Here is a 23,051-nt window from a genome sequence, read left to right on the forward strand (position 1 = left end):
CCCGGAGTTGATGACAGCATTAACAGCTTAATATTGTTTACACTGCTTTGAAATTAATACTTACCGGTATGAGAAAACAAACTTCAAACAAAGACAGTAAAGGGAGAAACAAGTGAGACTGCCGAAAACTTTTTTTTTTTTTTTTTTGTGGAAAAAGGCAGAAAATCACTGCTGGGAATTAGAAAACAGTGGGGGAAAGGCCAAAGGAGGAAAAGTAAAAAAAAGCCAAAGAAAGAAATAACAAAGAAAAACAACCAATAACCTCTCTGTCCATGTGTCTTAACTACGTTGCTTCAGAATGTACTGTCGTGTGAAACCAGGGTAATGAGGTGGCAAAATGAAGACGTATCACAGCCCCGACAAAAAGGAGAGTTTCAGAGGTCGCATCAGATTCCCCATTCAGACACACACAAAGTGTTAAACCGCTTGATCGTATTCATTAATTCAAATCAGAAATTCACACCAAATGCAAGCGCTCCGAGGGGAAACTGTAGCCCTTCATTCGGCATCAAAATGCATCTTTAAATGAATGACTGCGCTCCGAAAAAAAAGATGATCGGTTAAATAAAGGTGAGGACGGATGGATTAGCGCTGATGGACGTGCGAGTGGATGAACACATATTGAATAAATGGGAAGAATAATGGATGAAAAGGATGTTTTCTGGTTGGTCTACGGGTTGAAATGACCCTATTCACAGTGTGTGTAGACGCTCTGGATTTCAGTGTGTGTCTAGTAAAATCTGTTTGTGTGTGTGTCGGCGTGTGAAGATAAGTCTATCATTGCGCCCTTGTTGCTCTGACAGACACATTATTAGGTCCTCTGGAGACAAAAAACACACAGACAGCTATCTGATCTCCTGCACACACACACACACACACACACACCAACACACACATCTGACATGATTGACTCTCGCTCTTTGTGTCCTCTCCACCTTGTCTTCTGGTGTGTACGAGAAACACAAGGGGGAGAAATATTATTAGCTCTTAAAGAACAGACTCAGACTATGACACCCAATAACAGCCTCTTCTTCTTCTCCTCTCTATTTTCTGTCTACATTTTGTCTCTGTCGTGTCTACTGTAGCTCCTCGCCCTTTTACGCCGTCACTCCTCCACTCATTAGTTACATCCTTGTTTTTTTTTTTCCTCTCCAACCTGTTTCACCCTCTCTGCTTATTTCAGCCTCCTCTCTCTCTGTCTGTCTCGCCACATCCTCGTCTCTCTTTCATTGTTTTTGCACCTTCTCTCATTGTGGCTGCATGTTATGTAGAAAATAACTTCAAAAATAACCAGGTCTCTTCACATTTCCAGAATAAACCGCTCTGAAGGGAAGTAAACCAGCCGGATGAGAGAGCTAGAAGAAGCTCCTTTGTGTTGTGAAGGTGGTGAGAGTTGAGGGCCATTGCAGGGCCTCGTTTTGGGCGAACGGTTTGTTCTTGGTTTATTAGATTTATTCTGGATTATATTTATAACATAAAATAAACTTGATGTGGAGTTTCAAAGACTTCTTAAATGTAGCTTTAAAATAAATCGCCATTTTCAAGGTTGCACTTCATCCTGATATTACCTCTTGTGTTTTTGCTAGAGTTTGGGATTTTTTGTTTCAAACCAACACATATCAACACAGTTATCACATCACACTGGCAACATGCTACTGATCAGCTACAGTTACGTTTACATTTTGATGTTACCTGATCCTCTCAGACAGGAAATAAGGCCTTCTCATCATCACAACAGCTTTCGGCTTTGGGCTGATACTTTATCGCCCCATCTTGTGTGTATTGTCTTCATTATTAGAGGGATTTGTGCTGATATGTGGGCGTATTTAAGGTTTAAGGTGATTTTGCAAACTGGTAAATATGTGGCAATCAGGAGATATTGATGAATGATGCAACAGTAATGTAACAAGTAGTGTGACAGTAAAGTAATGCATTACTTCTTTAAAAAGTAATGTGTACGAGGGTGTCAGAAAAGTTCCAGGACTGGTGTCACAAAACATATATGTCAAACCCAAACTACAATCTACAAATTTTCCCCTTCACAGTCTAACACACTTCCCCAGCCTTCTCTGCCGCCATGCACTCCTGGAAGGATTCCTCCAGGATCCTCTGCAGCTCCATCGTCACAGTCGTCTTGATGTCATCCACGTCTTCTAAACTGGTCCCCTTGATGACCTCCTTGAGCTTGGGGAAGAGGAAACAATCCCACAGAACCAGGTGGGGTGAGTAGGGAGGTTGCTCCAGCACGCCGGTGTTCATCTCAGCCAGGAACTGTGGGATCCTCAGGGCATTGTGAGCAGGTGTGTTGTCATGGTGAAGCAGCCACGACTTGTCCTGTCACAACTCTGCCTCTTCTGAATGAAGCAAACGCTGCAGGTTCTCTTTGTAGACGTGCTGGTTGATTGTCTGAAGGGGAAAACTCGTCATTTGTAGTTTGGGTTTGAACTATATCTTTTGTGACACCAGTCCTGGAACTTTTCTCGAAAACATTACTTGTTTGGAGCAGCAACCAATCAGTAGTACTGGCATGTCTGTCTCAGTGACGTCCTGAAGATGCTTGAGAGGTGAACTCAGTGAGATTTTCTGAATTGTGAGTCCTTATTTCTGTTATTATTTTAAGTCATTATAACCAGTGAGGCCAACATTATTTTACTGCCCCCATTTTTTTAGTTATAGCTTTTCAGCGAGCCCATCCAGAATCCTCTAAGCAAAGATTGGCTGATTGTCTAACTCCACAGGTTACTACGACAGACTTATATCTGGATGAAAAGGGCAGATTTACATCAAATCACGACAAAAACTGCTAAAGCATTTTGTTATATCTTCATAGTAACCAGACACCCCAAGTCGCTCAGAATACAAGACCCATAGTAAAAAATAATCCCAGTTTATTACTTAAATTGTTTTGCCCCTCCTGACTACAACACAGCGACATCACACAAAGAAAGAGATGCTGCAAGAAATGAGCGCCGAGACGATCCGACAGCTCGTCATTAAACCTGCAGCTCTGCGGGTCGAAGCCGAACCGGGAAGATGACCTGTAAACTGCGCGGCTAACCTGGCAGTTTATTACCTGTCTGACAGCTCTCCCCGACTCCTTTTTATTAATGCCACCACATCCCCAGATCTCGGCAAATTGACTTTGTGTATGCAATGTTCTCGATGCAGAAAGAAATTATGGCAATCCTGAGGTGTGGAGCGCGGCGTGATGGATTGCACTGATGTAGCTCGACACACATCGCGTTAAGACGGGGACTGTTTCCATCAACGCATTATTTCTCCCTTTGTATCCAGTGGCTATTTGCTGCTTTTCACGGTGCAGATTTCCCATGATAATCTTTGCTCTGACTTCACAATTACAACAGCCTCTTTCTCGCCACGCCTCATACCTGCATTTATCAATTCGATTTAAAATGAACGTCGAAGACAATACACATTCCCAACAATGTCAAATCGCTTCTGTTCTCCTGCAAATAGCACACAATAAGAAGTGAAAGGGCGAGAACACAATCTGCGTGACAATGAACATGCCGTGTGTGTGTGTGTGTGTGTGTGTGTGTGTGTAATGACACGCAGCAGACTGAGGTTAAAAGCTAATCTTGACATAAAACATTTCCAACCCAGTCAGCTGAAACACCAGCGCTGCCTGCAACCTGTTTAACACTGCTGTGTGTATGTGTGTGTGTGTGTTTTTTGCGTGCACGCATTCACGCTCCTGTTTAAGCCGAGGCTCCCGCGTGATTGCGCCGTTGTTCCGAGCCTTTAATAGAACCGCATCATGACAAGATGAGGTTCATAGCTTGAGCCCGACTTTGTGTGGAGAAGAGAAACACATTGCCGAACAACCGGAGAGAAAAAACAAACACTCCTGCTCACTCTGTTGTGAAATTACAGCGGCGATAGATTCCACTGGAGAACAGATCCGCCAAGATACGTGTGCGCGTCTGATGTCTGACAGCTGAAAATCCTCTCGTAATGTCAGAGATGTGACCATCAGTGTTTGTTTTAGTAGGCTGAGCATCACGACTTGTTGCGCAGATGCGATCGCTGGTGCCGGTCTTGTGGGACAGATGTGATTCTGTCACCTCATGATGACAATATGCGTCTGCGGACCACTTGTTGAAACCGTGTTAGCGGTTGGCCGTGAAATCTGCCACTGATGAAGCAACAATCCGAGTATAGTTCTCATTAGTGAAACAACCTGTTTCCACTGCTGGTTTATTGTGCCAGAAGTGGACGAGTTAGACGCAACAGAGGAGACGGATACGCTACTCCTTACAGGTGCAGTGTTTTATCAAAGGAAAGGGACTTTTCTTGTAAAAATCCTCCGTTAATCTCACCCACTAGACTACAGAGTCAGTCCTTATTAGAATAAAACACGTATTTCTGCGGCACTTCCATTTGCATAAGATGGAATAAATCTATATCAAATAGAAAGAGGCAAAACTCATCGCTCATGGAAGTGGCTCGTAATGCGAGCTCTGCTGAGGTCTGTGTGCAAACTGTGATACAGTTAAACAGATAAGCACCCTGCATGTGATTTGTAACTCTTACATGATGCAGCGCTGTGGGATTCTGTATGAATTATTCTAATTTTTCTGCAAAGACGCGTGCATGAGCCCAAGAGCCCAGTTATCAGTGAAATGAATCCACCAAGATGATCTTAGTTCTACGCAATGAAGAGGAGGTAGGGCACCTTCTTTAAATGTCACAGCGATGTACTGTAACTACAGAGTGTTTCTCATGCATGTTGTGTCATTTTCTAAGAAGACGGTCTGCAGTGAAGCTCCTTTAGATGCATGTTACATCTTTGGTTCTACAGCTACGGGCCAGTAAAACGTGTCTTAGTGACCTTCACAGAACGCAATATCTCACATCAGAGGAGAGCGAAACATTGTGTTGCCTCATTAATATGCCACGAATGTCGGACTCTGTGCACATGAATGCATCTGCGTACTTTTCTGGCACAACTCCATCAAGAGAAAACAATAGCACATCATTATCAGTCAGTATATGTTCGCACAGACTCGCGGACCTTCTTTGTTCACTTCTGCTCCACTCTGAGGCTATTTTTAAAAGGGGCGAGAAAAAAGTACTGTAGCAATCATGCAGAACAAACACGCACAGCTGGAGTTTCCGCCGTGGATTCTGTACCACTAGAGCTGAAGTCATACACGACTATTTAGGAATGAGGATGAGTTGCTACAATCAGTTAAAGTAAGGAGGACAGCTTTTAAATTAGATTCTATGGAAGCAGCAACCCTGTATTCAGAAATCGTAGTTTTACTTCAACTTCTTGTCAAATAAAAAATTGCCTCGGACTCTCTTAGGTAGCACCGCAGATTTTATTGAGAAAACTCACGTTCTTAACCTTTTTGTATTTTTCATATTAAGTACCCAAAAACAAGGTCTCCTTCGTTAAAATCAAGAAGCAATAAAACCCTCTAGAAAATAGTTGTAAAAATTTAGTGCATACTGTGAATAAAAATATCACTCTACATGAATGTTTTAGACATTTTTGTTTTTTGATTTTTTCTTTAAATTCAGTTCTTCATCTACACATTACATTTGTCACCTTGAAAAGCAAAAAAAAACAAAAAACACATGACCTTGTGGAGCATTAAAAGAAAATGCAGGATCAGTGTGAGACAATATGGGCCCGGAGGGGAAAAGAAACAATTAACTAAGGACATTAATGGAAATGGGCGTTAACAGAACGACAGATAGAGCTAAGACTCAACCTGGGGACCTAGAGGAGAATGTGTGCTCATAAATAAATTAGCACAAACTAGCAACTAAGTGAATATTTGACAGAAAGCTGAACAGACACAAAGGACATGAGACTGTGGCCACATGTTGATGCCCTCCGGTGTCTGTATAGCATTAAAAGTTCAACCCAGACTCCAAGGAATTGTGTTTAAATGTGACTCATTTGCAAATATGCTTGATGTGAAGCACAATGCTGGCTGGCAGGATTATGTTTTATAGGAATAGTAATATCTAGTAACTTATCTGGAAATGCAGTGTAATGTAATCATCTGGGTCCACCACTTTACTGATATGACAACAAGTCTATGTTTGATAACTCTGGCAGCACTGGGTTAAGGTCAGAGACAGTCTGTGGTCCTGCTGACTGGAAGCATGATTATGTAGAAGTGAGGCTCCTCACATTCTGAGACATTTAGGTTAATAAAATCAGCAACATCTTCTACAACACATCAGCAAGACGCCCAAAACTCTCACTCAAAGCTGTTTAAAACACAGAGCTACAAGATAAGGACCCCTTCAGCTCCAGCGTGGTCCTGAACACGAGGTCTGTGATGCTTCGAGCCTTTTGAACATCTAGTTTGCAAACTGAGGAACAATTCAGGTTAGGAAGGAGACTAAGGAAGACTTCCTGTTCAACAGGTTAGTGACACAAATCCCACAAACATACAGGGAGCATCATGTATGGACGTCTGGATTCCCTCGCCATAGCTCTCCTGCTCCCTATCTTGTGTCGTTATTCTAGTGTAGTTGTCATATTGATTTATCCTGATCACATATAAAACCGGTGAACTTTTTTGTGCTTCCTTATGCCTCCATTTCAGTCATTTAACTTTAAAAAAGTCTGACGTACGAGATTGAATGAATACATTTTGGTGAGTATCAGAACTCAGACCGACTTCTCTTGTTTGGCCGCAATAAAGACTATTATTATGCAAACTCTAGTGTAATCTTAACGGCTACATAATTGCACGAGTGAGCAGAGTGCATGCACACGTCTTGTAATTGCCCTCTTTTATTCACGATGCCATTTCAGCATCGTAGTTTCCTATAATTATCAAATTTTCTCCAAATCACAATCTTTTGCTAACCTCCTTCAAAGTGCTTTTGTTGCCTAAATATAACCAAAAAGTCAGTCCAGACTCAGAGTGAAACTTACGTATTTTATGCTTGCAAATCAACCCAACCACCTCCATGGAGGCCTGGAACAGCTAAAGCGGAGAATAATAAATGTAGGGCTTGTTTGGGTTAAAAAAAAAAAAAATGTTGTCTTTGAATATCATGGCAGCATTTGTTAGCACAACGTAATTGGAAAACAATTTAGTAATTTGTAAACAGAATTCCTCTGAGACGGGGTTGAAAAAGATACAGAGTGCACTGACTCATATTAATAAGGTTGGAAATACGCTTGCAGATAGGAAGCTGCTGATAGGAACAGACACAAGATGTAATTGTACAGAATAAAGAATCTGCAATCTTTGTGGCTATGTAACCATGAATACTGATCAAATGCAGAGTAATAACTCAGTGTGACAGCGACCACGTCACCGGCTGGAGCTCTGCAACAGCAAGAAAACTGTAGCAAAGCTATATATACACACACAAAGAAAATACAAAGAATCCCCGGCCAGCAAAGTTCAATCCAAGTTGGCAGTTTTAACAATGTCCTCTTCTCTTGTGTTTGATTTTCTTCTTCACACCCGATAGATCTGTAATCGACCTGTTTAGAGGTTTCAGATGGAGTGGAAAAGCCAACCTGAACTTCTAATCAGCTCCTCATTACAGCAAGTGTCTGTCGACAACCATGTGTCTTGTCAGATCTCACTGAGAACAACGTTGACTGCTGCTGACTGATTGTAATGTGTTGCAGACAAGTATGTCACCACCGATATAAAATGTTAATGACATTAGTCAAACTGAAAGTTAACCAGGAAATATATCATCACTTTTTAATCGTCTGCATCTGCAGCTCAATCATGTTTTCTCCTTTTCTGAGTAACGAGAGGAGAGACGTTCTTCTTCTCCAGCCCGTAGAGTTTATATTGGGCCTGGTTCCTTTTCCTTCTTTTCTTATATAGAAAACAGGAAGTCATGTTGAAAGAGCACAGCTGTAGCACGGTAAAAAAAATCACCGCATCATCACAGCATCCCACTGAGCTATTTTGAGCATCAGTCCCTTGACAGCTTCACGGAAAACTACACAGCGATGTTAAGAAAATCCCTTCTGTGGGCTTTCCATCTCGGAAAAGCAAAGGCTAGAGCATTGTAGACTGAGAAGGGAATCGTTTCTCAAGCTCTTCCACGATGGAGTTCATGTTGGGGTTGGGCTGAACCTGTGCAGGTGGAGGTGGAGGATCTTCTCCTCCTCCTCCTCCACCTCCTCCGCCTCCTTCTGCTGCTGCTTTTGCTCCTTCTTTAGCTCCCTCTCCTCCCTCTCCTCCTCCAACTGCCAATGCATCCAGTGAATCAAGAGAATCGAGGGAATCAATGGAAGCCCGGCTCTTCATGACCTTTTTGAGCGGGATCTGTTTCTGGTCTATCTGGCTGAACATGTTGGCCACAGACTTCTCGATGTCCGCTATGTTCTGGATGTTCTTTAAGATTCCTTTCAGCTCTTTCCGGGGAGGTTCTGGTTCCACGGGGAGGGGCGGCGGTGTCGGCCGGAGGGACACGGGCCGCAGGGCGGGCGCCTCCGACAGCGACGGGAGGACGAAGGTGGACGGTCGCAGGAGCGACGGCGACATGGGGGGAGGGAGAGGTGGAGGAGGCGGAGGTGGAGGAGGAGGTGGAGGGCCTTGGTTGTCAGTATGATTGGAGTGAGGTGAAGCTGGAGGGACAGAAGGAGGAGGAGGAGGAGGAGGAGAAGAGGGAGGGTGAAGCGGAGGAGGAGGTGATGAGGGTGGAGGAGGAGCAGAGGTGGGAGGTGGTGGTGGTGGTTCAGAAGGAGGTGGCGGTGGAGGCGTGGAGGGAGGATCAGGGATGACCTCTAAATGGACCTGGAATCTGTCGCTGGCACTCTGGTTTCCTGTCAAATTGGCCCCGAAGCGGCGCAGCACAGGAGGAGTGGGCTTGTGATTTGGTGGAGGAGTTCCTCCGTCGCTGTGGGTGACGATGATGCTCGGGGGACCCTCTTTAAGGTGAGGAGTGGGGGCATGGTGGGTGGGGGTTTGGTAGGTGGGGGTGTGCTTGTGGTGCTGAGGAGACTCTGGAAAAACAGAAAGCAGAATATCGGGCGACAAAGACCCTCGAGAGTCTCGGTTCTGCCTTTGTCTCATTTCCTGGAGCGCCTGTTGCTCGAACTGTCTGGCTTGTTCCTTCACCGTCAGCTTGGGTTCCAGACTCGGGCTTCCCATCAGATCTGAATCCAGCCCACGATCAAAACCTGAATCCAGACCAGCATCTTTACTCTCCTTGAATTCCGCCTTTAAGAGCTCCAGCTCCCACTGAACAGGATCCATAACCACCTGCCGCCTCAGAGCGTCGTACATCTCTCTTCGATGTAACCTCGATGGCAGAGTCCAGCTGTGTCCGCCCCCCGATCCCCATCCGCTGTCGCTGCCGCTGTATCCGCCGAATCCCACGTCGCATCCAGGAGAGCTGAGCCTCAGCCAGGCCTCTCGAATGCCCTTCCTGGAGGGGGAGAAGTTCCCGAGAAGGTCCCTTCTTCTCTGGCTCCTCCCGAGAGTCTCTGGACTGCTGAGGGTCCCGTCCTCGTGGTAGATGGGGTTTTTGATAGTCAGGGGGTTTTCATCGGAGAGAAACGTGATGTTGGACTCAGACTTGGGGAGGTTGTTGATCACCCCTCCGTTAGCCATGCACTGACGATGGGCGGCAATCGCTCGCGTGGCAAAATCTGATATCAGACGCTGGCGGTCGCTTTCGTCCAGACTGCCGCCACTCCCGCCACTACCGCCGTGGTTTGCTCGGCTGGTACATGGATGGAAAAATGAGACAGAAAACGGAATGAAGGGAGAACTAAGAAAAGGAACACAGATAAAATAGGAAGGGAAAGAGTAATAATGAATAAAGGGGACGCAACTATATAAATCAAAGTTAAATGAAATGGAAGATGGAGATGAGGACTGAATGAAATTTAAAAGGAAAAGAGCGGTAATGCACTGAACGATGAAATGAAATGTTTTACAAAGGGGAGTGACAACAAGAGGATATGGAAGGAATGGTATAAACGGCAGATAAAACAACAGACTGTCTGCCAGAACTGAGGTTGGATAAATGTTCTGAAAACAGACTTCGCATTAGGAGATGAATGAGGAATGGAATGAGAAGAAATGGTTGAGGGATCTTAAGAGATAACTTTTTTTTTTGTTGTTATTTCATTGCTGTTTTTACCACAGGGACATGAGACGGAGCACTAAAAAATAGATTTGAAACACAAAGGAAAAGAATACAAGTAGATTTTAAGTACGCCACAAAGATGCTGCTGCTGTGCTGTAAACAATGCCACATCTGCCGGGGGAGGGATAGACAACTGGTGTGTCACGGAGTTCTGAGAGTGTGCAGATTTCCTTTCAACAAAAGACTGATTATGAAGTGAAAGAATTTCAGCAGATGAAGTCACTGCTGAAACCCTGCAGACTCCCATGGCACACGACCGGCTACTTCTACGCTAAATCAACCTTCATCAGCGCGGATTTGCTCTCAGATCTACCAACGTACAAGCCACAAACACAAAAACTACACTACTGACGTGAAGCCGTTCTCCACCGTCTACTCACTTTTGTCTGTCAGTCAAGGATGAAGGTGGATGGAAGAGAACAGGAACAGCAGAGTGATGAAATGATAACAGAATGATGTTAAAATGGTCAAAGCTGCGACAGAAAAGAGCTCCAGCAGAATAAAAGCTCCACAGAATATAGCAAAAAAGAAAAAGTTAAGAAGTCATTTCAACACTGGGGTGAAATTTGCTAATTTTTCCGCTCTTTGACGAAGCAGCTTCCTCGTTCTCAGCGCGCTCTGGGATTTCTGGGTGAACATTAGAGCAGTCTTGCTTCATTGCCTTGTGTCACTTTTATGGTACACATTTACACCTAACAGATGCCTTATCCCATCTACTGTTGCCCGAGGGGGTAAGCACCTTTAAAAAAAATAGTTGGTGATGGAGAATAGAGTCTATTTTGTAAGTTCTAAATAATGTTTCTGGGTTTATAACCAGTAATCTTGCTGTTTCTGCAAAGATGGCAAATCAAGCTCATCAGTATAACATCATGAGGAATTTAATTTCAATAAAAGCTCAAACTGAAGAAGTGTCTGTTTTATGACAACCAAAGCACAGATGGGCTGTTTGTAGTTTTACAGAGAACAACACTGGATTTTCTAAGTTTACTGAAAGATATAAAGCGTTTGCTGGAAACCAGAGGATTTGGAGCCTAATAGTTTGGGAGACAATATTCATGTTTTGTTTGCATGTAAGAATGTAATAAATAATAATAAAATATTGGGGGAAAAAGGCATTTCCCAAAGTATTGATTAAATTGTCCGTCTATGTTTAAACTCATATTGTTGCTGGAAACAGAAAACCTGAAAGCTATATGGAAATTAGGGGCCTTTCTGAAGAATCCTTTGTATAAACTGCTTTACTCACATTTATTTACTGCGGGTTCATTTTTCACTGCAATATAAAGTCCTGCCCCTCTATGGAAACAGCACAACCACGGCTAGAAGCTGTGAGAACTACTTCTGTGCAGTATGACACAGTTTGAAGTTGGATTTCTTACGTATTTTACAAAAACATGACGTAAATGAAAGCAATCTTAAGGAAATCTTTGGTTCATTTACAATGAAAAGCAGGTAACAGATGAGTAGTCCAAAGACCCAAACCAATGGATTCCATGATTCCTTCTGTTTTCAGTTTGCGGCTCTAATAAATTGTGTTATTTTGGCCATTACAAAAAAAAGTTTTGGGGTCCAGAGGGTGAAGTAACATTTGTTGTGCTTCAGCAATGCCATGGGTCATTATTTTGTTTATAATGCTCTGCTAGTGCTCCACACCATGTGAACATGATCTTCAGTTAAATATAAATAAAACACAACTTAGTTATTATCTGTTAATGAAGTAAATTAAAAAAACCCACAAAAAAACAGTTCCGTTTTTCAACTCTTGATCACTTTGTTTATCTTCAACAGAAAATAAAGAGTAAAAATCTAAACCTTTTGTCACTATTTTCTGCTTCTTTTAAATCTTTTCACTTTGAATATTATGAGCATATAAAGCTAAATTATCCAAAAGTTTTATTGCTTTTCATCTGCATATTTTTTTTTAACTGAAAGTCTAACTAAGTGGTTTTCTGTCAGAGAACAAAAAAATGATAAACCTACAGCACCCATGCCAGCGGGAGAACATTATAACAGAGCAGACGTCTGAACAAATACACTAATGAAAGTAATTGAAAATACGGGAACATATTTTTCATATCTGCTGTTTTTTTTTCATGAGCTGTTATTTAGCCAGCACAGGAGAGAATGTGCTGTATAACTGAATAGTGTGACTTTTAATATAACATTTAAAAATCATGCTTCATTTAATGAGCTGCTAATAATAAGGTACAGAACACTTAATTTTTCACAGGTAATTGAAAACAGACATTAAAACCTGAGACTGTCACGAGAACAGCCAAAGGTAATTAAACTAAAAAAAAAGGCTTGAAAATCAGTCTGCTGAGCACTTTAATAATGGACCGTAATTAGAAATGTGCAAACTTTTACACTTTGCCGGGTTTTATAGTTTTTACGAATTATTTAGTCCCGACAAGATGGCAGCGATATAGAACGCAGACACGCACACAAGTCTTGCAGAAGAAATCCCAAATTGCCTGTTTTGCAAACACACACACACACACACACACACACACACACACACACACACACACACACACACACATTGAAGACCGTCCCACCACAATTAAACATGCTCTGCAGTTTATCAATAGAATTAATTATCGCCCAGGGTGGTCTTTATAAATTACGAGCTGCATTTATTTCAATTATCTCATATCCAAGTTCATTTCCGCACACATTTTTCAGCGGATCGCTTGGGCTTTAGTCATCTCACACGCACACACACGCACGCACACACACCGACGAACACAGTTGGAAATCCCTTGTTGTCATTTGGAGATAGTTCCTACCATCTTGCATATGAATTGCTCTCATGTTAATGGGAGTGTGGAGGCATATCAAGGACAGACAGGAAACCGGTGATGCATGTAATTCTGATAAGAATTCCTCTCAACTTCTTCGTAACGCTCCAGTAAGGAATTATGAATTAACTATCTGTGCATTGCCTTGAGTGCGTGCACGCGCCCGTGTGTGTGTGTGGTCATAGAAACTTTCCGATAAAAGCTAATACGGTGTCTCTACATGCAGTCCCTATTAGACTCTTGTTTAACCAAATCAACATGTATCAAGCCAGCAAATTGGCAGGAGGATAAATTAAACACAATTTGCAGGCAGACAAACAGAAACAAAGCAGCGACGGTGAAAAGAGGAGGGAATATGACTAAATTGCACAGAAAATTAAGCAACTTTTTTTTTGAGGCTGCACAGAGTGGATGGGCAATGAATGCCCTTCAGGCCAGATGGGAGTTGAATGTAGGACGAAAATAATAAAAAGTAAAAGCAATTTCACCATAATCAACAAAAAGCTTATCTGTATTCATTCAATTCACTGTCAATGGTCCATGGCCTCATGATTAGCGACGCCGCAAATGAATGTCTTGCAGAGCAAATACTCACAAAAACAATCGGCTGTGAAGGCTGATGAAGTAAAAGGTCATTCGCAGATGATACATTTTTGAAGGACTCGACCGAAACCTGGACATTTCAATAACCCGAGTAAACAGTTTGTTTTACTTGTGATTACAGGAATTAACATGATATTGAAAGCCATCGATGGATGAGAATCTGAAGTGAACTTGAGAAGCTGCTCTCGAAGGGAATTCTGCTCCAAAGGGGCCGACCGGTGACCTTCATTTTCATCTTTCGCATAGCGAGGACATTGGTATGCATTACAACATGAAAACTGACAAGGAAGGAGCTGAATGTCACTGATCTTTGCGAGGATAAAACTGCAGGGTTTATCTACATTTGTTAAAGCATTCACAAGTCGGAGCTTTGTTTGGGGTTAGTTTGATGTGAGGTTACAAGGCTCTTCCTGATTAATCCAAGATTGTATCATCTCTACATAAAGTCAGCGTCTGTGGTCACCGCAAAACCAAGGAATGGAAATGTGTCCAGACTACCAAAAAAAAAGGAAAAAAAAAAAGATTGAAAGGCCACATTCACAAGCGCCTGAGGACATTTATTTTGACTGAGCGCATAAATCCTTGCAAAGGCTTCCAGCTTAGGAGCGATCTGGGAAAGTTCAACAAAGCAAGTCAAGTGTGATGAATCAACGAGGACTATTTTTAGTTAAAGGGGTGGTTGTGAGTTGTCATCAAGAAAAAGCTCAGGATGCTTCTCCCAGATTGATGATTGCATGTTAAATTCCAGTCAATTAGATGATTAGTTAGAGAAACAATCTTTACCAGATAGTCGGTAACAACAGTGTGCTGCTGTGTGGGAGGACAGCATTCGTCAGACTGACACGAAACCGGCTTCAGACTTTGATCAATTAACCTGATTGTAAATCTCAATTTGCGAGACTTGTTGAACACGTCTGGAAATAATGTGAGTAAGTATTGATCAGTGACCCGAGGAACACCCGCAGAGGCCACTTTTCCACTTAAGGCTGTTTCGTTTACTCACAAGGTGCACGCCTCAGAGGTAATGAAATATGAGGATGTGAAATTGTGTAATTAAGCTTTAATTATTGATCATCACTTCTGCACTGTTGCATCTGGGGTTCTTCTACAAGCATCTTTAAGTGGCAATCACATTTCTTTATGCACTGTTAAGGTTTTGATTTAAGGTTAAGTTTGAAGGTTTGTTAAGTTTTTCTGATATTTGTGATTCATGTGCATTGTTCTTCTATTTGTGATATGGATTTACGATGGGGTTTTTGACATTTTTATTTCCTTATTATCCTATATGTTGCATGTGTAGGACTTCCTGTTGTGTGCTGCATTAGATAACATGGCTCTTCAGAAGGTCCCTGAACACCTGCCGGGTAAAATGTGGGACTTAACCTTGGCGCTGTGAATAGTCAAGGGTACAAGTATAGCAGAAGCATATTTCATTTCAGTAGTTAAACCGTAATGTTATGGACTGACTCCATGTGCGGACATCACAAAGCTCTCAAAGCAGTCACGCTGCCAAAGTCTGAAGTTTAACCGCCGTCGGAATGCGAGCTAATGCCTCTGCTTTGGCTCATCAATGTAAATGCCACTTTCACACTTCACTTACATGGCGTTGTCACCCAGCTCTTCATACAGGTTGTTGGCAGTGCCTCCCCCAGGTTTGCCTGTTGGCAGTGCCATCTGGATACGGGCTGTTTTGGCACACTCTGCCTGACGCCTGGACACAGCACAGAGGAAAACGCGGAATTAGTTATCTAAAGTTTGGGCAAAATTACAACCTTAAAAAGTCTTCCAACAGTCGTTATCGGGCAGACGGGCTCATCACTCCTAACTTGCTAAGCTTTAAAGTTTGTGTTCAACTTGTCTGTGTGTATTTTCACATTGCACATTCTGCCACTGTATAGCACAGTTATTACCCATGTGAGGCCACTTCGGTTCAGGCTGACATATCAAAACTAATGAACGGATTACTATCAATTCCTCTGCAGACATCCATGATTCCTCTGGGGATGGAGCCTATTGAATTTGGGGGCCCCTGACCTTTTTCTCTACCACCACAATGAGGTTGACATTTCTGGCTTTTAGTTGAATGTCTCAACAACTATTTGATGGATTGAAATTTTGTCCATACGTTCATGTTCCCCTCAGCATGACGTGTAACAGTGCTGCTGATTGCTTACGTTTTCTGCCACTGCCAGTAGTGTTGCTTCCAATTACTTGCAAAACTAATGATGCTGCATCAGCCTTAGCTGCATATAAACATATTAAACTTAGGAATGTTTGCCACTTGATTAGAGGATTAGAATAAAGCCTCATGCAGCTTCTAGCATAGACATAAACTCTGAGTCACTTAGTCAGTGCTGTCCTGCGTGTTTTAAACAAAATATAAAAGTTCTGTACGTGCCTTTCTACATGACTTTGCATCTTTGTGAACAGCGTCCGTTGTGGACAGAAAGTGGCACATTGAGTTACTCTTTGTTCCCCCAAGACTGTTTTGACTTTGATCATCATTATAAGATACCTGAAAGCAGTTAAGGAGTGGGATCACAAGCTGGAAACAGCAAACATCTGTTTCTCGCTGAGGTGCAGCTTATTAAAATCATGCTGCTCTTACTAATGTCCCAATCCGCCGAAATGCTAATGTGTGACTGGCTAAAACGTACGATCAGAGGAGACTCATTAGGTTCGCAAACTGACTCAGTAATGTGAATTACACAACAAAATATGGCAAATGTTTGTCAGGATCAGACGCTGTAAGACGCTGATCATAACAGATCAAACATAGCTTCAGCAGCAACATAGTGAACGGATGAATTCTCCTAAAGTTGCGTCCGCACAGACGCACTCTCTGACGTTTACACCCCATGTTCTTCAGGATTCATTTGTTTGATTGTCCGCTGTCCTCTCCGTTTCACAGCCCCCTCTGATCTCATCCATTTTATTGTACAATCAAAGTCAACAGATTAATCACAGTGAGAGGTGTTTAAGGCAGTCATGACATTAATATTTTATCTCTGGAATATAAAAGCGGTACTCACTCTTTGAATCTGGTGGCGACAGACGCAGCAGATGAGAGACAGAGAAAGATTAGTGATTATTTGAGCCATAAATCACACAGTCCCTCTTGTTACCCAAGTTTACTTATTGTAATTTACAAGCAAAGTCGGACAATTGGTCTTCATTAAAGTCATTTACCAACAGATACAAGTGATTATCATGCTAATGATTACTATTATGTTTTCCTTTCTTCGGCTCCCCTCTCCACTGTCTGTTATTTGTGCCTGTTTCTCAGCAGGATGAGAAGCTCTTTAGAAAACGCACTGATCCAGATGAAATGTGTGTGTGAGGTTGTTTATGTGTGTTTGGGAGACGGACGAAATTAATAGCCTTTCACTGTGGTTAGCTAAACAAACTATTAGAATTGGCACTGTGGGGCAGGCTGCCATGCTGAATCATCTGGGGAAGTGTCTGGCCCAGGTGATGATGAATAGTGCTAAAAGATGTCCTGTGGGAGAGACAGTCAGCTTTGCCTGGCTGTCTACATGCTCCTAATTGAAATTCATAAGTTTTCTAGATGTCTTGTTGTCTTTGTTACCATTTCTATTGGTAGTCAAATCTTCCTTTTGAGACTCACTACTTTTGAGGACCAAAATTCATGCATTTAGTTCCACCAAATTGATGCTGAAGTAGATGGTTTCACTTCAAGCACAATTACGCCAGTGGCTTGAATACCTTACCCAGAAACCACACGAAAAGCACATTGCAAATAGCATTAAAAGCTTCAAATTATAGGATTTATGGCTGGGCTGTTAGGTTGAAATGCTACAGATTTAATAGCTGCCTATGGGCAATAATCATATGAACTCAAATCTGACTAATGCACATTTTCCTCCAAAGACTAAATGAGGCTAAAACACAGTCAGGTACCAAAAGGAAGACCGATGGGTATGGGTTGTTGAAAAAGGGAGGAGGTTGTTCATTGATGGGTAGCTGACATATGCTAAGAACCGACACGGTCTCTCAATACTGCAGCAGAACATCAGAATATGTTTAGTTTCACTTTTAAAAAAAGACTCACGTATTTCTGCAAACGGCTGGACATGTCAAAAGTCAATAAATAGTGCATTTGTCTGGGACTATTTTCAGCTGTGGATCAATACACAGCAGGAAGACAGTGTAACTGGGACTGACTCAGAATAAACTGTAGTGCCCATGCTCATTATAGTGCAACGACATGGCTGAATTGCATGTTTTCAATCATTTTTGGACAGCTGTGAAGGTCTACAGTACTGAGTATAGTAATAAGCGACATCTTAACAGCTTTGACCACTCAAACAATAATTGTTAGTTGGGTCAGTTTGCTTTCAGTTTCGGTGTAGAGCATCACTAAGTACAGGTTGCTCTTGATTGAAGTGTCAGCTTTGTACCAAAAATACACATAAATCATACTCACTGTCTATAGGTGATAATGACAATCAGTATGGCGGGGACGCAGCAGATGATAATAATAACTGCCAGAGCCAACAGCGCGCCCTCCGTGTAGCCTACACTCTGCACAGCTTTCTTTACGCTGGTCACCACTTCAGGGGTTCTGATTTCCAGGATTCGACCACCGGGAGGGAGAAAAGGCTGGAACTCTTTGTTGATGTCCAACAGTTTACCATCAAGGAACCTTGGGAGGAGAAGACAGTGTGATGTGGGCGGCATTTAAGTGGCAATACCATAACGTGGAGTCAGGAGTGGTGATCACAGCTAGGATTGTGTTTGAGTTGTATGCACAACAGGCAGCAAACTGGTCTCCAATGGTGTCCACAAGGGTGTTTGTGTAAACGAGGGATGGCGCCACTTCCCAGCACTAGACGCGTGATGGGTGTAAAGCAGTGTAACGATAAGATGATCAGTGTGTGCATTCCAACAGGAAACCACAACAAGCTACACCCTCCTGCAAACACTGGTTGCATCTGATTGGACAGAGTTTCACTCATAGGCTGCCTGCTTCTGGATTACAAACATTGCAGTTCATTTAGAAGATTTCGGTTATATTTTAAAAACAGCTCATCAGAAGATGCCTCAGAGAACACATGAGATGGGAAAAAAGCCATGCAGTTGCTCAGTCGGTCTTCATATTAGATCAACGGCTAGTTTAAAGGCTTTCAGGAGAAAACAGCAAGTGGTTGCTGGATGCCTCTGATTCGTATAAAGAATCCTTGATTTCAACTTTATGCAAATAAGAAGTGGCCAAAGGGGACGCTCCATCTCTGGAAATGAAATGCGCTGCTACCAGAATGCACTGCACGGCTACTTACATAGACAATTAATGGAACGTGTGCAAATGACGGCTCATGTGAACCTTATGGCTGCCAAAGCTACAATCACATAACCAGACAGAGGACAGCCAGAAAGTACAAAATTGCCTTCAACTAAATATCTAAAACCTTGAGTGAATGGCAGCACTTGAAAAACCACATTAATGCCAGTGAATTTAGCAATTACTTAATTGAGTAAGTAGTGTAGATTAGGTCCTGTCCCAGTTCGGTATATTGAGCTTTTGGACAGCTGGCATTTTACTTGTCATGGATTAGACGGTGAAGTTCTCACTTGTAGAGCTCTTGTCTCGCTACGGCTCTATTCGTCAGAGGGTCGATGGCGTAAATCATGAGGTCCGACTTGGTGTAGTCTTCCTGCTCCATTCCATCACCATGGCGATGGGGCCCGATGGTTTCCACGACAACCTTTGCTCCTGGTATCTGCTCCTGGACGTAGCGTTCCAAAATGCTGGGGATTGAAAATATTGGATTTTAATTCTTGGCATCACACTCATTTTTCTCAGTGCTTTGTCTGCTCTGGTAAAAAAAAAAAAAAAAGTGTTATGTAAGTGCAGCCCATTTACCATTCAGTGTGTTTGGGATTGATGCGATACACACACATCATATATAGAAAAATAGAGCTCTATACTCCCATGCATGGGAAGGCGAAGGCACGAGACTCCAGTCACGCTACACACAACAAGCAGACATTAAAAAAAAGAAATTCTGCCAGCTTGGCAGACTCGTGCTGCGCAATATTGATTTCTGTCCCCCTAGAAACACCTGCTCACAGCAGGAACGCTCCGACTGAGGCGTGTGCGCGTTCGTCTGCATGCATGTGTAAGAGTGACGGGGACAGCAAAGATGGTAAGTGCTTTAAAACGTCATTATCAAATTATGCGTGCGATGCAAAACAAAGCAGCAACCTGACTGAGCTGCGCCCCAGTGTTTGTTAGTCGGTGCGGAAAGGCCCACTGGTGAGTGTGCATATGGCAGAAATATCATATCATATCATGAATTATGCATTTTGTGTTCATGAATGAAAACACATTTTCCCAGAGTGTGGAAAGAGATAATTTTACATGATTGAAGCCAGTTCCTGAACCAAGCTAAGCCGCTACGGAGCAAATTCAGAGTATCTCGCAATTTTTGTTGCCACTGTGGTGTTGATAAGGTCATTTTTCTTAGGGCTTGATCCCCAAATGTTTCCAGCATAGCGAGGAATATTTTAAATAGCATGGGCTAGTTTGAAGAGAGAGAGAAGGTAGGAGAGGATTACTAAGCAGCCAACTGGTAACAGGTTATATTTCAAAAACAAACTTTGCAGAAAATCGTGGAAATATTTTCTCATACTTTCATCTGAGCAAAACCTGAATAAATTTTAAAACGACCAAAAAATTCAACAAAAGCCAACACATGAACATGATAAAATGTGTCCCTCTTCACAACAGTAGCAGCTGCCAGTGTTTGCTCTGTAAATGTGGTTGAGCTGTGAGTGGTGGTCTGACCCTGTCACAGCCCCACTGGGGGGTCTACTTTACCAACAACACTAGCAGCTTTATTCTTACTGGGACACTTCATTATAATAAAACGACTATTTTTAAACACTGTTTGTGGTCCAAATCAACTTTTGTTGATTTCCCCATGTAGCAATTATAACTTCTGTCCTCTCTGTGGAGACGCCACAGCTCCTAATCAATATAGGAAATCCACTGACTGATAGAACAGTTTAAACTAAAATTATATCAAATTAATCATACTTTCAATACCGTGTGACTGTTAATGCACGCTTATATAAAACTGACTGTTCTTAAGTATTTGTGACTTGTACAAAAGAGTGACATGTACATATGGACAGCCAGATGGGTTCCTTGTGCCTTTTACTCTGCCGTTCTATGAAATTACACGTTTAAAAGTACTTTAATGTAAGTAGAACAGGCTAATGGGTAATTGCCTGTCCATCAAAGTCTGGTAATGCATATTATGCAAGCAGAGGTTCAGTGGTGTAGCAGACAAAGTGTTTATCAACAGCTTTGTGCCATGTTGAAGCTCCATGATGCTGAACCCAGGCTGCTCACTCTCTGGATAAAAGCATCAGAGCATCAGCCCACATCTTAAAAATGACAATTGTTACGTTGAATGACGGGAACATCGTACAGTAAATACATTTATTACCTGAGCAGCTTGTTTTTGTTTTTCTCCACGAAAGTTGGAGGAACATTCGATACGACCACCTGCATGTCCAGCTGATTCACGACTGACACCTGCAGAAAAGAAAGAGAAAAAAGAAGCAAATAAAACTTGTTGGAGCGTTTAAATTGAACCACAAACAGCTCAGCTCTGAATCATTTCACTAAACCTTATCAGAGCAAATGAGAAAAAAAAAGTTTGCAGTGGAATAGATAACATTTCTCATCAAAATATGCTTCAAGCTTGTGACAAATTGAATTTGTTTTTTTTATCTGCTAAACGATATTCTCAAAGCATAAATCTCCCTGCTGCAGCGTTAAAACATGTCATCCAGCTTGTTTTATGTTGAATGTAGAATATGCTAGAAGTGGAAATAAACCTCCCTTTAAGAAACAATTATAAACCTGCCATCAGTGTCTGAAACAAAAGTATATACACACCACTATCTCCGCCTTGCTGCTGTGTCCTTGACCATAGTTGTCCGTAGCAACCACCTCAAACTTAAAATACGACCTCCTCATGTTGCGGTACATGATGGCCGTCTTCACCACGCCGCTGTACGGCTCGATGACAAAGCCGTCTTTGCTGTCTTTAGTATCTTTACCAGCAGGAGGGGGAATGATGAGCCGGTATATCATAGAACTGTAGTTACCAGTGTCTTTGTCCAGAGCCTGGAAGAATAAGAAGCATTAGATGGAATTATCATTATCATCACCATTACGCCACCAGCAGCATAATCGTAATGACTGTCATCAAGAAATGTCATCATCACGCATGTAAACAACGCTGTGATCAAGTCATTACTGTAATACCCAATTCCATAATCTGTGATTATTCTAAACGGTGTAAGTTATCACCTCCTCCATCATCTTTATCGTCTGATTCCAGGTGTTGGAGCAGCTGATCAATACAGGGAACTGTCATGTATATTAACTACTGTATTTGTCTCACTCACCAAAAGGTCACATATTAGTGCTGCTTTTTGTTTTGTTTTTTGAAACCTGCTCCAACCCTTCCAGCACCTGCAGTGTTTGATGTAGTACTCTGAACCAGCAGCAGGGGGTAAAGTGGTGCTTTGAGCCATATGCAGGTCTATTAATCTATTCTGTCACTCTGGCTAACTCAAGTCTTTCCCTCTTTCACACATACATGCGAAAGCTCACATCCACACCCAGACACACACTCGCACTCAGACAGACATTGATTTATTGCAGGGTCTTTACAAGAAGGGCTGGAAGTATAGACTACAGATTCAGCTCTGAGACACCAAAACATCAAAGGTAGCACTATGATGGAAAGAGACAAAAAAGAAAATGTATTTTTCTTATGGCCAGGGATTAAGGAAATGGAAGTAAGGAAGAAAGAAGAAATAAAGGTAACAAAGGAGAAAGATGAGATAAGAAGCCAGGAAGGGAGGACTGAGGGGGGAGAACAGATGTACAGATCTTTTCTTGTGTGTGTGTTTCTTCTTTCTGGTGCATGGCAGAGTCGGGGCAACTTTCAGCAACACATAAATACGTGCTGTAGTAACAACCACCTGTTTAAACTGCAACAGCACAAGCTTGGAGTAAAGCTCTAAATAATTTCTACTGCACCTAGAAATGGGAGAGATGTGTCTGAAGTGTATGCAGGTTTGTAGCAGACATGTAGTGTTCTTACAATGAGACCAAGCATATGTAGCACACCAAGAGACAGAACAGCAGCCAAATTCTAGGAACCGTTCCCACAGCTGGAGGAGACCATTTGAGAAGACAGCTAACCAAGACTCACATTCAAATGGAACATCTGCACCAGGAACCAGCTCACAAACAGGTCAGATCTTTACAACAACAAGACTAATGAGCTGACAATAGTCTCTGACTGCCAACTCTGAGTCTATACCACACCTCTTGAGCAAGTGAGATTGCCTTGCTGTGATCCCCTGACCTCCGTCTCCTTTCAACACCCTTTACTTTATATAAAGGAATGAACGAAACATAACTGTGTCATCAGACCAGTTCGTAAGAAAACACCATCCATCCATCCATCCATCCAT

The 23,051-nt window shown here is 42.4% G+C and overlaps 1 protein-coding gene across 1 annotated transcript in view; it reads right to left on the minus strand.

Annotated features, from left to right (window-relative positions):
• LOC103365004 (protocadherin-15-like) overlaps positions 1-23,051 on the minus strand; it is a 182,062-nt gene that overhangs the window by 17,791 nt on the left and 141,220 nt on the right. The window contains exons 29-34 of the mRNA XM_008292325.1: positions 21,457-21,687; positions 21,002-21,090; positions 19,119-19,295; positions 17,974-18,192; positions 16,559-16,567; positions 15,127-15,237 (exon numbers count right to left, since the gene is read on the minus strand). Coding sequence (XP_008290547.1) covers positions 15,127-15,237; positions 16,559-16,567; positions 17,974-18,192; positions 19,119-19,295; positions 21,002-21,090; positions 21,457-21,687 — 836 coding nt within the window. The remainder of the gene's footprint in view (positions 1-15,126; positions 15,238-16,558; positions 16,568-17,973; positions 18,193-19,118; positions 19,296-21,001; positions 21,091-21,456; positions 21,688-23,051) is intronic.

The sequence above is a fragment of the Stegastes partitus genome, unplaced genomic scaffold (genome assembly GCF_000690725.1).
Source record: "Stegastes partitus isolate 25-593 unplaced genomic scaffold, Stegastes_partitus-1.0.2 Scaffold802, whole genome shotgun sequence".
Classification (NCBI taxonomy): Eukaryota; Metazoa; Chordata; class Actinopteri; family Pomacentridae; genus Stegastes; species Stegastes partitus.